The sequence below is a fragment of the Bubalus kerabau genome, chromosome 2, assembly GCF_029407905.1.
Source record: "Bubalus kerabau isolate K-KA32 ecotype Philippines breed swamp buffalo chromosome 2, PCC_UOA_SB_1v2, whole genome shotgun sequence".
Lineage (NCBI taxonomy): Eukaryota > Metazoa > Chordata > Mammalia > Artiodactyla > Bovidae > Bubalus > Bubalus kerabau.
Genome location: NC_073625.1, coordinates 199747597 through 199762917, shown reverse-complemented (window position 1 = coordinate 199762917; position 15321 = coordinate 199747597). Strand labels below are relative to the sequence as shown.

Here is a 15321-nt window from a genome sequence, read left to right as displayed (position 1 = left end):
AGAAGGGAAAGGCTGCCCACTCCAGTATTCTGGCCTGGAGAGTTCCGTGGACTACACAGTTCACGGGGTCACAAAGAGTTGGACATGACTGAGCCGCTTTCACTTCCAACTTCCAAGGAGCCTCCGTGCTCTTCTCCATAGTGGCTGTACCAACTTACCTTCCCACCAGCAGTGTGAGGAGGTTCCCTTTTCTCCACACTTTCCCCAGAATTTATTGTGATGGCCATTCTGACTGGTGTGAGGTGGTATCTCACTGCAGTTTGGACTTGTGCTTCTCTGATAATTAGTGATGTTGAGTATCTTTTCATCTACCTGTTGGCTGTATGGATGTCATCTTTGGAGAAACGTCTATTTGACTTATGTTCAGTGATCACTATTTTTCACCCTAGTCATTTAAAATGTCAGTGGGTATTTGTAAATAATCTTGTACAGTCTGATGTCCCCACGCGACAGCAGCTGGGATCTCACATCCTAGGACTTTCCTCCTGCTGCTCCTGTCTTGTCTGAGACCCGCAGGATGCACATGCCAGTGTGTTGACTAAGTCTTCTCTTTTAGAAGTCTGGAATCTTCTGCTTTAGTTCCTCTTAGCATGTCTTTTGTTCAGAGCAGGGTGAGAATAACCCGGGGAAAAGGAACATGAGTCTAACCTCTGATGCAGTTTTAAGGCAAGAAGGGTGGGGGTTCAGAACTGGTTGATTCTTTCGTAATTAGTTTATTCCAGCGTAGCCAGTCTGGAGTCAGTTGATTCTTTCACATTTCAAAAGTACAAGTCTCAGTCTCTCTCCCTGAAAGGATTTGTTAGCGGGGAAATTAAAATCAAAATAAGTTATTGACACTTGCTTACCTAATCACAATTGCACGTGTGGGGAAATCCAAATCCTCTTTAACTTTTCCACTTTGGAATTTTTTTTTTTTTTTAGCTTTATTTTTAAAAATCATTTGTTTGTCTCTTTGTGGCCGTGCTGGGTCTTCGTCGCTGCATGGGCTTTTCTCGGGTTGCGATTCTCTGCTGTGGAGGGTGGGGGCTCCTCTCCAGTCGCGCTGCAGGGGCTCCTCTTGTGCAGCGTGGGTTCTAGGGCTCTCGGACTTCAGTAGTTGCCACACGTTGGCTCAGGAGTGGAGGCTCCGGGCTCGGGGGCATGGACTCCGTAGTTGTGACTCATCGGTTTAGTTGCTCTGAGGCACGTGGGATCTTCCTGGACTAGGGATCGATCCTGTGTCTCCTGCATTGGCAGGCAGAATCGTTACCACTGAGCCACCAGGGAAGTCCTGAGTTTAATTGTTCATGGCAGCATAAATCACTTTGAATGATATGTAAGGCTCCTAGAAATACATCTTAAAATGTTATAGCAAATAGGCATGCAGAAATTGTTTGCTTGTGGGATATGTGTGTCTCGAGAGTTTAGCATGGAGGTGCCTGTCCGGTACCCTGGCTCTCACGGGGCGGCCACAGCCGCTCTGTGGTGGGGACCCTCCTGGGTAGGTGGGAGGGCCCTGCCCTGCCCTGCCCTGCCCTTGGCCTTGGAGAGGCGCTGTGCATGCAGCGTGAGCCCTGGGGAGCCTGCCCTAGTCTCCCAGTCCTGCTCCCCCCGCGGAGAGGGCCCAGTCCGTGGACCCGTGGCTGCCGTCGCCTCCTGTGGTCTGATGTCCCGCTGGGCCCACCAGTCTGCTTCCGTTTCTGACCACCACGTGGCTTCTGGGAGTCCATCACCCCTGAGTGTCATCCTGGGGTCCCTCAAAGGAGCAGCATGAGTGATGGGGTTTCCCACTAGACCGCTTGCTGCTGGGTGTGTCCAGCGTTGGGTCATGTGCCCATGTGTGTGGTGGGGACAGGGAAGCAGCCCACCGCCTGTGGGGCACGCGGGCGCCTCTGTCTTGACCACAGGGCTGAAGGTGTTTGCTGCCCTTCACAGCCGCTCTTGTCCTCGGATGCCTGCTTCATCACCTTGGAGTCTCTTGGTTTTTCTGAATGGAAGTGTGGTTGATTTACAACATCATGTTTGTTTCAGGGTACAGCAAGGTGATTCAACTATATATATAGTCTTCATTGCACATGTATGTACATGGAAAACTCATTTGTGGTACACAGCAGTACATGTATGTGTCATACATGTACACAGCGCCTTTTTCTTTTCTGTGAGGTGGCCCCATGCATTGCCCTGGCATCCTGAGCTGAGGACTTCTCAGGCCCTCCTGCTGAGGATACGGGGGGCTCCCAGAGAAGGGCCCGCTCCACGAGGAGGCTGGCTGCAGCCCCCCACAGCCGCTGCACCCAGGGAGGCCAGCCCTCCGCCTGTCAGAGCTGTGGAGAGCTGACAGTGTTCTCAGCGAGAGGGCTTTGGGAGGAGAGACCTGGGGAAGAACACGAAGCAGGGGCGTTTCCCTAAGGAAAAGCAAAGTCACACGGACCTGCCAGCCCCATCGCCTGGAACCCTGCACAGAGTAAGCTCCGCCCCGCTGGCAGAGACTAGGCGGCCCACACAGCCCACACTGCCACCCTGACAGCCCGTCACACACATGTGTGTGCATATACGTGTGTGTGTGCATAGTACAGGCTTCCCTGGTGGCTGAGACATAGAGGTTCCGCCTGCAATGCAGGAGACCCGGGTTCGATCCCTGGGTCGGGAAGATCCCCTGGAGGAGGGCCTGGCAACCCCCTCTAGTACTCTTGCCTGGAGAATCCCATGGACAGAGGAGCCTGGAAGGCTATATAGTCCATGGGGTCACAAAGAGTCAAGCACGTGTATATGTGTATACATATATACATATTCTTTTTCAGATTCTTTTCCTCTGTAGATTATTACAAGATACTGAGTTGAGTTCCCTGTGCTGTGCAGTAGGTCCTTGTTGGTTATCTGTTATATAGACGTGTGTATGTTAATCCCAAACTCCTAATTTACTAGTTTACACCCCTCCCCCCGCACCTTATATTCTTTCTTTAATGCATTTTTAGCTTTGATAGATTTTGCCAGATTGCCCTCTGGAGGGGTTGAACTCTTTAAAAAATCTTTTCCAAATTATTTTTAAAATTCCTGAGTGACACATGAATATACTCTCTTCCAAAAAAAAAGTGGAAAGATTAGCGATCCAGCAGAGTCCCTTTGGGTCATCAGGGGCGTCCACACCCGGCTCCCACCTGGGCCGTCCGCATCCCCCAGGGCTCGCTGCTGTTGGCGGTTGTTGGTTTGCCCTGCATCTTAGTAGCTCTGTTTCTGTGCCCTGCGGGTGGAAGCCACCAACAGGAAATCAACATGACTGGAGTGCGTGTGAGCGTGTGTGCGCTTGTGTAACAGACAAGCCATATTGTACTGAACCCGTCATTCCATAATGACGCGTTTTCCTTGATGATACGTCGTAGGGGTCTTTCCGTGATGTAGATCCCTCTCCCTCTATGTTATTTGAGTTGTTTGCCATCAATTATTGTTTCAAAACTGCCTTTTGGGTGATTTGTTTAAGGGAATAAGTTAGGATTTCATTAAACGCCCCAGTGATTTAAAAAAAAAATTATATATATATATAGTGCAAAATCTTGATGTGTGTATGTATTTCTCTTTTCAGATCTCAGAACGCTGATCTTCACAATGAAGGCTACATCTTGGAGTTAGATTGCTGTTCTTCCCTAGGCCACCTGACGGACCAGAAAGTCCTCCCCGAGTTCATTAAGAAGGTCAGAGCTGCAGTCGATGGGCCGTGGGATGGGTTGGCTGGGCGTTCGCCCGAGGGGACTGCGGGTGGGCCGCGCTCCACAGGCCTGCTCTAACCTGGGGCTTCGGGAGACCTCCCGGGGGCCGCCCTTTCCCACTCAGGCCGCCCCTGACCCTGGAGCAAGGTGGCTTCCCCCTGTCCCAGGAAGCCAGACCCTGTCTTTTTAGGGCGGGAGTGGCGTTAATAGCTGGCAGGCCTGCTGGCCCCACGGCCAGGAAGCCCTTCAAATCCTCAAGGCGGTGTGAGCCCCCAGCTCCCAGCTCCCACTCACCCTGTGGGTCTTCACTGCCACGAGCCTCCTTCCGTTCCTAGAGCAAGCAGGAGTGTGCCACTGTCCAGCGACCGCTGGCATACGATCATCCTGGGGAAAATTGCCTCGTTGCAGGGGGTTCATTTCCTGCCCACAAATGTGTCTGGTTTTGAACTGCTGTTTGGGCTGTATGAGGTTTCCTGCTTAATTGCAGGGTGCACTCAGTTTCAGTATGCTGACATATATGGTGGGAGGAATGTCCTTGCCCAGACTGGGGTAAAGTTCACTGCTTAATCCTCACCTTCTCCTCCCTACCCAGTCTTCCAAGATAATTGGCAGTTCCCCATCCTGTTGAGGTGATTAGGATATGTTTGAGATACAACCAGTCAATTGTTGTTGTTCAGTCACTCAGTCATGTCTGATCTGCGACCCCATGGACTGCAGCAAGCCAGGCCTCCATGTCCTTCACTATCTCCTGGAGTTCACTCAAATTCATGTCCATTGAGTCGGTGATGCCATCCAACCATCTCATCCTCTGTCGTCCCCTTCTCCTCCTGCCTTCAGTCTTTCCCAGCATCAGGGTTTTTTCCAATGAGTCAGTTCTTTGCATCATGTGGCCACAGTATTGGAGTTTCAGCTTTGGCATCAGTCCTTCCAATGAACACGCAGGACTGATCTCCTTTAGGATGGACTGGTTTGATCTCCTTGTACTCCAAGGGACTCGCAAGAGTCTTCTCCAACACCACAGTTCAATCAAAAGCATCAGTTCTTCAGCGCTCAGCCTTCTTTATGGTCTCACATGCGTACATGATTACTGGAAAAACCATATCTTTGACTAGACAGACCTTTGTCAGCAAAGTAACGTGTCTCCTTTGTGATATGCTGTCTAGGAGCAAGTATCTTTTAACTTCATGGCTGCAGTCACCATCTGCAGTGATTTTGGAGCCCTAGAAAAAAGTCTGTCATTGTTTCCCTTGTTTCCCCATCTGTTTGCCAGTTGATTGGTGAATTAGTGAATCAGTCAACAAGTGAGTTTATTAGTAAATACCTTAGGTGGTCAGCATTGTGCCAAAAATGGTACGGTGTGCTGGGATGCAGAGAACAAGATTGTCATGGTTTCTGCCCTCACGTCCTCACAACGGGGGAATCTCTTCTGAACACAAGTGATGAACCTGGGCAGGAGGGAAGCGGTGGAGACCTAGAGTGGCATGGGGTCAGGGCAGTGCGTCAGGCCGAGACGGCGGGATGAGGTCTGATGGGGCTGCAGAAGGCCGGGGCGGGGGGCGGGAGCCCTCCCAGCAACTCGAGCAGCTCGTGTGAGGGACAGAGCAGGATGAAAGGAAGATCGGGGCCTCCTGCAAGAAAGGGGCAGTAAGAGGTGGGAGGACAGGCTAGGACTCAGCTGTGAAGGCAGCAGGAGTCATGGAGAGTTCTGCAGAAGAGTGGGTGGTTCCTTTACACAGCCCGTAACTCTGGGTTTTTTACTGGGGGGAGAGGGGGGTCACTCCCTGCCTCCCTCCCTTCAACCTTGTTGAGTGTTCAGGCTCTACAAGCACCCAGGGAATCATCACTCAGATGTGGTGGGAGCCAAGACCTGCAGCCCAGGAATCAGGTGACCTCTTTGGTCAGACATTTGGGTAATTTTACTCGGACAGTGGAAGATTCCTTCTGCTCTGCTTAGAATTCAGATCATTACTTAAGAAATGGGAGGAAAAGCGGTTTTTGTTCACACGTGCGTAAGCCTGAGAACACGGGTGCTTTCGACACTCTGGGAGATGTCCGTGTTAATAGAGCCACCTCCTTTGGATTTGCTGTGAATGACCTGTCCTCATAAGCTTGGCGGGGAACTTCTAGAGGTGGGATTTCCCCATGATCTGAGTCCTGGGGAAGAACGGTTGTGGAAATGGTTTTGTAATGAGGATTCAGATGCTTAGAATATTTGAGGGCAAGTTGGTACGATGGGGCATAGATTCTGGCCATACCATCCAACAGGCTCTTTTAAAAACGCGTGATTTGGCACTTCTGTCTTAACCCAATCAGACCCTTGCAGGACGGACCCTCTGCCTCGTAGCCATACAGGTCCTGAGCATCCTGGTGGGCGGACGCCCAGATGCTATGTGTCTGCAGTTCCTGCAGGTGGGGGTCTGTCCAACAGGATAGAACCTCAGAGTTACGATTGATATGCCCCAAAAGACGTCAGCTACTCGTGGATTTTTACTTTTGTTCCACCATTCTTTCCCCCGTGACTGACTGTGTGTGGGGAAGAGTATCTCCTGGTTTGTTCAGTATTTGGTTAGATCAGTCATTGACTCCTGCTCCTTTTGTGTTTGTATAAGAATTCTTTTATTAGCATTTAAATTTTTTTATTTTTTTAATGAAATATAGTTGATTTGCCATATCATGTTAGTTTCAGGTATACGGCGCAGTGATTCAGTTATACATATATAGACACATGTATACTGCTGCTGCTGCTAAGTCGCTTCAGTCGTGTCCGACTTTGTGTGACCCCATAGATGTCAGCCCACCTGGCTCTGCTGCCCCTGGGATTCTCCAGGCAAGAGCACTGGAGTGGGTTGCCATTTCCTTCTCCAATGCATGAAAGTGAAAAAGTGAAAGTGAAGTTGCTCAGTCGAGTCCGACTCTTAGTGACCCCATGGACTGCAGCCCACCAGGCTCCTCCATCCATGGGATTTTCCAGGCAAGAGTACTGGAGTGGGGTGCCATTGCCTTCTCCGAGACACATGTATATGTATGCATATATTATTTTTCAGATTCTTTAACTTTATAGGTTATTACAAAATATTCAATATAGTTCCCTGTGCTATACAGTAGAGCTTTATTGTTTATGTATTTTATATATAGTAACCTGTGTATGTTAATCCCAAAGTCCTAATTTATCCCTCCCCGTCTCCCCCCCTTTCCCCTTTGGTAGCCAAAGTTTGTTTTCTGTATCTGAGGGTCTGTTTCTGTGTTGGAGATGAGTTCGTCTGTATCTTTTTGTAGATTCCACGTATAGTGACATCGTATGATGTTTGTCTTTCTGTCTGTCTGGCTGACTTCACTTCGTGTGACCATCTCCATGGCCTTCTGTTTTTAACATTTTGCAAATGATACACTTCTGAAGCCCACCGTGCCATCATGCCCCTGCCTCACCATAAACACGCCCGGGTTCGGGCGGGCTGGACAGTCCTGCACGCGGGAAGCATGTGGTTTCTGGCCTGTAACCGGTCTCCAGCTTGTCCCGGGGTCTCTCACCCTGTATCTCGACGGAGACGCAGTTCGGGGTCGCGGTCAGCAGAGTGGGGGAAGCCCCCAGCCCACCCTGGATTGCTCAGGTGTGGAGGTGGCCTCGCCGTGTGAGCCTGCCCCGTCTATGGCTGGGGGCTCCCCCGGGAGGATCTGGCCCGTCTTGCTCTCAGTAGCAGCTGCGGCTCGGGTTTTCAGGCCTGTGACCATGACCACCAGGAGGAGCAGGACAAGACGATGGGACTGGGCCCCTCCCTCTGCTCCTGTTCCGTGTTGTTGGATGTGATTTCTGGGGAAAACACCGCCTCTGGTGCAGCAGGGAGAGGCCGTGGGGGCTCTCTGCGGGGCCAGCAGCTGTCCATCCGATGGCAGGATTTCACATGGGCGTACAATTGGTCTGTCATCATACGGGAGGACGACCACAGGAGTTCCCCGGGAAGAAAGATAGTAAAAAAGAATTGTGTATTTTCCGTAAATATTTGATGAATGGCTTGGTCCCTACACACACACACGCATGGTGAAGACACTTGTTAATTGCCATTCACTCAGGCCAAGATGAAGCTGTGTCTCTGGCGGCTACTGCCTACAGCCGTTCCTTTTTATCTGGGTCATTATTTTGTGTGAAATAATGGCTCCTGTTCTCATGACAAGTAGATCCATCTTGCTATGAGACGGTAATTAACTCATTTTGTCGCCGTGCCATCGTACAGGAGAAGCTCATCTCCTCTGCACAGAATTAAACTCAAAGCTACTCGAATTTTTTCCTTAAGAACAATGCCTCAGTATTGTTTTTTTTTTTTTTTCTGCCAAATGTTGTAAATGAGCAGCATCTTTGGATAGAGGACATAGATAGAGGGAGGTGAAGGACATCTCATTATTTTCCACAATTAGGGAAAATAAAGCCATTTGTACCTGTGTCGTGTAAAATGAGCTGAAGGTGCCAGGATTCACAGCCCCGCCTCGTCACGATTTTGCACAGGGGGTGAAGCAAGTGGGTGTAAAGACGATGCTTTTCCTTTCCGTGTGGCCCAGTGGTGTTCTGGGCACTCTGATCGAATTAAATCTGGGCTCCTGCGTTGTGTTTTTCCCCTCGTATCCCACTGTGCCCCATGCAGCCGGCCCCGGATGTGAATTATTTATTATGGACCGCAGAACATTTAAGATGCAGATTTATGGGCAGACTTGGAGAAAATGTGTTTTCCAAACCCTAGAACCAAGGAGCTGCAGAGCTGGGAGAGCGTCAGCGCTTGCTCCTTGCTGTGAAACAAGGATTCAGCTGGCCAAGTCCTCCTGGGGCCTGTTCTGTGTGGTGGGCGGGTCTGCGGGACCCTTCAGGGATGCCCTGTCCTTGAGTTCCCCGAAGACGGTAGAGCAGGTGGGGTGATGTAGAATGAGGCGCCTACGCGTTCATCTTCAGAGGGCTTTACATTCTTCAGAGCTTCCTGGAAATGTGCCTGGGTGTTTGGAAAGCACTTGAAACGTTGCAGAATCGTGCACAGTTTCTAGCTTGGGTTGCACGGTATTTGCGTCCCAGGGGCCACACTGGCAGGCATGCCTCCTTTATAGATGGAGCTCGAGAGGGCGGCGGCTTCATCTCAGGCTGGGACTGCAGAGTGATGAGCCCAGCTACCCTTCCGTGGTGGGAGGGGGTGCGGGGCTCCAGCTGGCGGCCTGGGGGCTGGGGAATGACGGCTTTGAGCAGTGAGTGAGGGATGCTCGCAGAGGGGAGCGGCCAGGTGGACAATGCTGTTGCTGGTGCAGACGGAGGTGTGGCAGGAAGGCTCGAGGCTGAAAATGGGCCGCGACCGGCCTGGCTGGAGTGTAGGATGGACAGGGGGTGGAAGAAGCCTGTTCTGTGTGCAGTTCTTCTGGTTACGGGGAAGGGACCCTGCTCACCGCTCAGTGGGGAGTGGGGCGGGGAGGGGGGTCCTTACTCTGAAGGTGCAGGAAGTGGCCTGGAGCCTCGGGCCCAGGAGCAGGGACTCCCTTGGGGCAGGAATAAGGGGGGAAGAGATGAGACGGTCTCTGTGTTCCGTGCTGCTGGCGTCTGCCTATGCGTCTGTAGGCTGATTGAGTTTTACCTGAGACTTGACTTTGCAGAGGGAAGCCCCCAGATGCAGACCCTCTGCTGAGGGGCTGTGACGAGCACTATGCTCTCAGCCCCCCTCTCACCCTTCTGAAGGCCTGTCCCCATATTATGGGTGAATAAACTAAAGCACGGTTTGCTTGGAGTTACCCCGAAAAGGAGGAGTGGGTTGGGACTCTGGTCCCGGGGCCACCCCGAGCCCTGCTGCCGCCCCTGGGGAGCCCTCGGGGCACCAGAGGATGCTGTCTGAGCCCCAAGGTGGGTGGACTTGGAGGCAGCTGGGTGTCTCTGTGTCTGGTACATGGGGAAAGACTTTGGAGCAACTTGAGGGTGTCTCCTCAGGGGAGGCTGGGGCTCTGACTTTCTCCCTGGGGGAGAAAGTCTCACCCCCGCCCTGGTCCCTCTGGATGTCAGGGCCTCACCCCCAGGCCTCAGGTTCCGCCTCTCTTTCCCAGATTCACTCCGTTTACAATGAAGCTGCAGGATCTAGTGATCGATGCTTAGAACAGGGTGTTGGCTCTCACTGGACCACGGAGTCTTTAGAACGTCGACATGGGAGGAAGGGAGGTGGGCCCCTGCTGGGTACTGGGGGGTGCAACATGAGGTCAGAAACCAGGGAGTGGGGGCACCTCAGATTAGATACCAGGGGGTGGGGTCACCTCGGGGTCAGATACCGGGGTGGGGGGCACCTCAGGTCAGATACCAGGGAGTGGGGGGCACCTCAGGTCAGACACCAGGGAGAGGGGCACCTCAGGTCAGACACCAGGGAGTGGGGGGCACCTCAGGTTAGATACCAGGGAGTGGGGGTAACTCGGGGTCAGATACCAGAGAGGGGGGCACTTCAGGTCAGATACCAGGGAGTGGGGGGCACCTCAGGTCAGACACCAGGGAGTGGGGGCACCTCAGGTTAGATACTAGGGAGTGGGGGCACCTCAGGTCAGATACCAGGGAGTGGGGGGCACCTCAGGTCAGATACCAGAGAGGGGGGGCACCTCAGGTTAGATACCAAGGAGTGGGGGCACCTCGGGGTCAGATACCAGGGAGTGGGGGCACCTCAGGTCAGATACCAGGGAGTGGGGGCACCTCAGGTCAGATACCAGGGAGTGGGGGCACCTCACATCAGATACCAGGGAGTGGGGGCACCTCAGGTCAGATACCAGGGAGTGGGGGGCACCTCAGGTCAGATACCAGAGAGGGGGCACCTCAGGTTAGATACCAAGGAGTGGGGGCACCTCGGGGTCAGATACCAGGGAGTGGGGGCACCTCAGGTCAGATACCAGGGAGTGGGGGGCACCTTAGGGTCAGATACTGGGGTGGGGGGCACCTCAGTTCAGATACCAGGGAGTGGGGGCACCTTGGGGTCAGATACTGGGGTGGGGGGCACCTCAGGTCAGATACGAGGGAGTGGGGGCACCTCAGATCAGATACCAGGGAGTGGGGGGCACCTCAGGTCAGATACCAGGGAGTGGGGGCACCTCGGGGTCAGATACCAGGGAGTGGGGGGCACCTTAGGGTCAGATACTGGGGTGGGGGGCACCTCAGGTCAGATACGAGGGAGTGGGGGCACCTCAGATCAGATACCAGGGAGTGGGGGGCACCTCAGGTCAGATACCAGGGAGTGGGGGCACCTCGGGGTCAGATACCAGGGAGTGGGGGGCACCTTAGGGTCAGATACTGGGGTGGGGGGCACCTCAGGTCAGATACGAGGGAGTGGGGGCACCTCAGATCAGATACCAGGGAGTGGGGGGCACCTCAGGTCAGATACCAGGGAGTGGGAGCACCTCGGGGTCAGATACCAGGGAGTGGGGGCACCTCGGGGTCAGATACCAGGGAGTGGGGGGCACCTCAGGTCAGATACCAGGGAGTGGGAGCACCTCGGGGTCAGATACCAGGGAGTGGGGGCACCTCGGGGTCAGATACCAGGGAGTGGGGGGCACCTCAGGTCAGATACCAGGGAGTGGGGGGCACCTTAGGTCAGATACCAGGGAGTGGGGGGTGCCGGGAGCCGGCAGATTGCATATTGAGTGCATATTGCATATTGCATATTGAGTGCAGCACTTTCCACAGCATCATCTTTCAGGATCTGGAATAGCTCAACTAGAATTCTATCACTGCCGGGAGCCAGCGTGAGGAACTCCGCCCATGACAAAGGTCATGAGGAAGGAGGCTCGGCATACGCAAAGGCGGGATCGAGCCTCAGGAGTCCCCCTGGAAATTCTCGAGCATCTACCCCCCAAACCAGAGTCTGCCTACTTTCTGCTTTGTGCTTTCACCTACACCTCTGACTTTACGGGGGCTGTCCCCCACTACCTCCCTCTGAAAAAAGAGTTAGCTTACAGCTCCAGTTAATAATTCCTGGGTGTGACAGTGTTTAACCTACAAACTCCTTTGGAAATCCTCTAGCCTGCCCGAATAGGTTTTTCCGGCCACATGTGATTGTTCAGAGCCTCCCAACTGTGAGAGGCAGGAGGTGTTCTAACTGTCTAAACACAGATTCCTTTGAGTAGTTAAAAGATTGATTAGAAATTGTATTGGTGAAGGGTTTTTCACTTATTGGGCCAATGTTTGCTGCTAAGTCTCCATACTCCTTACCTACTGTGTCCTTGGCAGTGTATTGATTGATATAATGGGTGTATAGAGATGTAAGTAGTAGCCTCAATGTTTGTGACCTTGGACCCTTGAGTTAATTCTTTTCTTGATTGAGCCCACCTCACTTTTGCCCTATAGGAATGCAGCTTTGTCCAATGCTTTTTTGGAGGCTGGTGCCTGACTTTGGAATAATCACCTTTAGAGAAAAAGAAGTTTCTTAAAATGTTAACAGGCCTCCAGGCCAGAAGATGATGTCAATCACCTGAACTTTTGCATATGATAAGTTTGAAAATCTGGCTTCGATTAGAACCAGGAACTGCTGTCCTTGCATGACTCCACCCCTTCCCCCATTATCCTCTATGCACAACTTAAGGTATAAAAACTACTTTGGAAAATAAAGTGCGGGCCTTGTTCACCGAAACTTGGTCTCCCCATGTCGCTCTCTCTCTCAAACTCTGGCTGAGTCTCCATCTGGAGCGCGGAACCCACCAAGGTTACTAATTTTGCCTGGGCTTCTAAGATCCGACCAGGGAGGCCTCAGTGTCTCCTCTCCTTCGGGAGAACGGAAGGACGCCTGTGGCCTACGTAAGTGGTGCAAACTTCTTGTCTTGAAGTTTTATTGTTCTTCTGCGTAAACCAAGCTACTCAGCCTCTTTTCTCCACTGAATTTTCCTACTGAGCTATCCTCATTCTATTACTCTTTACATCTCTAATTAATATCTAATTGAAGCTATTGTATCCTGATCCTCGCCGATGCCGTCCCGCTTCGAATACCCTGGATCAGCTGGGGCTGGACCCTGGCAGGGGGGCACCTTGGGTCAGACACCAGGGAGCGGGGGGCACCTCGGGTCAGATACCAGGAAGAGGGGGGCACCTCGGGGTCAGAAACTGGGGGCCTGGATTAAACTGCATGCGTTGTCCTTTGGCTGTCGTGCTGCTTCCGTCTTGTTCTAGAGAAGTCGACAGACGCTTCAGATCTCTGCGGTTTGACTATGAAACTCCGCCCGTGGTAGCTAAGTGACTCACCGTTTCTTGTGACTGGTTGTTGAGTATTCCAGGCTTCATTTCTCCAAGTGCTGCGCGGGGTCTCGTTTTCAAGATGCTGACCCAGAGTGAAAGGGAAATTATATTGAAAAGCTTCCGTTTCATCACTGTTCCCCCACCTGCTGTGAAACCTAGGGAATCACGACGTTTTTCGCAGGCTGCCTTGGCAGGACGACAGGGGTGTGTGGTTCTAGCCTCGAGGGTGCCCTCGGCGTGGAGGGAGGCTGGCCAGGGTGGAGAAGGGGCCGGGGCTGGGGTGTCCTGTTCGCCGTTATGTCTCCATAAATCAGTGCATATTTGTCGAGCGATTGAACAAACGGGAAGCGGGAAGCAGAGCTGTGTCATTGAGACTCTGTGTTGTAGAAGGGGTGGAGGCCGACGTGACGCTTGGTGACTGGTGAGGTGTCGGGGAGGTCTTCCGTGAGGATGAGGACCACGCGGCCCCGAGGAGCCGTTCGGGACAAGAGGCAATGAGGTTGGCGATGGGCGTGTGGTCACTGAGGGGCCTGGGAGCCAGGGACCCTTGTGGGAATGTTCCAGAAGGCAGCTGGAGCTAGGGAAAAGGCAGCAAACAGGGATGTGGTCGACAGAGGGCAGGTGAGTCGGCAGGGAAGTGGTTTGGGGGGGTCATCCTGGGGGGCACGTGCCCACCTCCTGTGGGCAGGCACCATGCCACCTCAGTGCACGGCTGCCTCATGGAAGAGACAGCCAGGATCTCCTGAGGTTCCCCGCGGCATGGCTGGATGGTGGGTTGGCTTTGTTTTAGAGATGCGGGTGAGGCTTTTGGTTTTCTGATCGGGGAGTCTCTTGGTTTCTCCATGTGAGGAGGTAGGTCCTCAGAGAACTACAGGATCCTAGCCCAGGATGGCTCAGGTCCCCTGTGGTGGAGGGCTGGGTTTTCTTTGTGTTCGGTTTTTTCCAGTCTGTTGAGGAGCAGCACCTCTGTGAGACGCGGTGACGCGCAGCGGCGGCGGCGATGAGCTGGAGAAGGGTCTTGACGCTCCCTCTTGTTTCCTGTTCGCGTCTTGTCCCAGGCTGGTAGCAGACAGTTGTGCTGTGCGAGTTCACTCGTCTCTGCAGAGTAAAGAGGGTAGAGCTCCAGGGAGGAGCCAGAGAAGGAGGGAGAAGAACTTCTAACAGAAGCAGGGCAGAAAGGGAAGAGATCGGGGGCACAGCAGCAGCAGGACAGGGGTCCCGTTGGAACTCATTCTGGGGGCTGGCCCACGGGCTTCGGCCACAGGATGCCACTCATAAATCGTACAGGAGCAGTTTTAAGTGTGTAGCTCGCAGAGGCCCCTCTGCCGTGGGTTTATGAGTAAGTTTAGAGGACCTCCCTGGCGGTCCAGTGGTTAAGACTCTTCACTTCCAATGCAGGGGGTGCAGGTTCAATCCCTAGTCAGGGAGCAAGGATCCCACTTCCTGAGGGGTGTGGCCAAAAAATAAATACATAAAAATAAAATAACACTCCCTCCCCACCACCACCAAAAAGGGGGCTTCCCTGGTGGCTCAGATGGTAAAGAATCTACCTGCAATGTGGGAGACCTAGGTTCAATCCCTGAGTCAGGAAGATCCACTGGAGGAGGGCATGGCAACCCACTCCAGTATACTTGCCTGGAGGATCCCATGGACAGAGGGGCCTGGAAGGCTACAGTCCACGGGGTTGCAAAGAGTCAGACACAACTGAGCGACTAAGCACACCACCAAAAAGAGTAACTTTAGAAAGAGAGAAAGAGTGATTAAGATAGGGTCCAGGTCTAAGACATTCTTGTTAGGTTGTTTTTAATAGGCGGTTTGAGCATCTGTAAAAGCTGGAAGGTACTGGTAGAGAAAAGTTGGTGAAGTCAGAGGCGATAAAGGGAAGGAAGGTCGGAGGAGGGCTGAGCTGCACACAGGGCACTGGACACCCTACCCCTTGAGGCTGGGGGGTTGGCGGGAGGGCGTCCCAGGCTGGGAGGCTCACGGTGGAGGGAGTATTGCAGGAGCCTGGAGGCCTGTTTGCTTGTGAAGTTCCTCTCCTGCTGTATTCACTGGCCTGAGAGCTCGCTATTCTGAACAGCAGGAGGTCAGTAAGAAGGGCCTGCTTGTCTTGATCCCTCCCCCCCGGCATGAGACCAACTCCTGCGCTTCATTTTTGCTCTGTTCCGAGACCTGGGGTTCCTTCCTGTTTCTGTGACCAGACCTTTGAAGTGGTGTCCGGGGAGGCTTTTGTGAGCCAGTCCTGGTCACAGGAGGCTTACAGCGTGGCGGGGAGCGGATCGTCACATGGTAGGGGTCACATTGCAGAGGGTCGTGCCCGGGAGTAGAGCCTGGCACGGGTGGGTGGGAGGAGGGGCTGTGCGCCAAGCAGCATGTTTGCCCTGAGCTCCGAGGGGTGAAGGGGTGAGCACAGCAGACACCCAG

At 53.2% G+C, this 15321-nt stretch overlaps 1 protein-coding gene across 1 annotated transcript in view; it reads left to right on the top strand.

Annotated features, from left to right (window-relative positions):
- Positions 1-15321, top strand: part of RFTN1 (raftlin, lipid raft linker 1) — a 231821-nt gene that overhangs the window by 115380 nt on the left and 101120 nt on the right. Inside the window, exon 4 of the mRNA XM_055570000.1 lies at positions 3560-3668. Coding sequence (XP_055425975.1) covers positions 3560-3668 — 109 coding nt within the window. The remainder of the gene's footprint in view (positions 1-3559; positions 3669-15321) is intronic.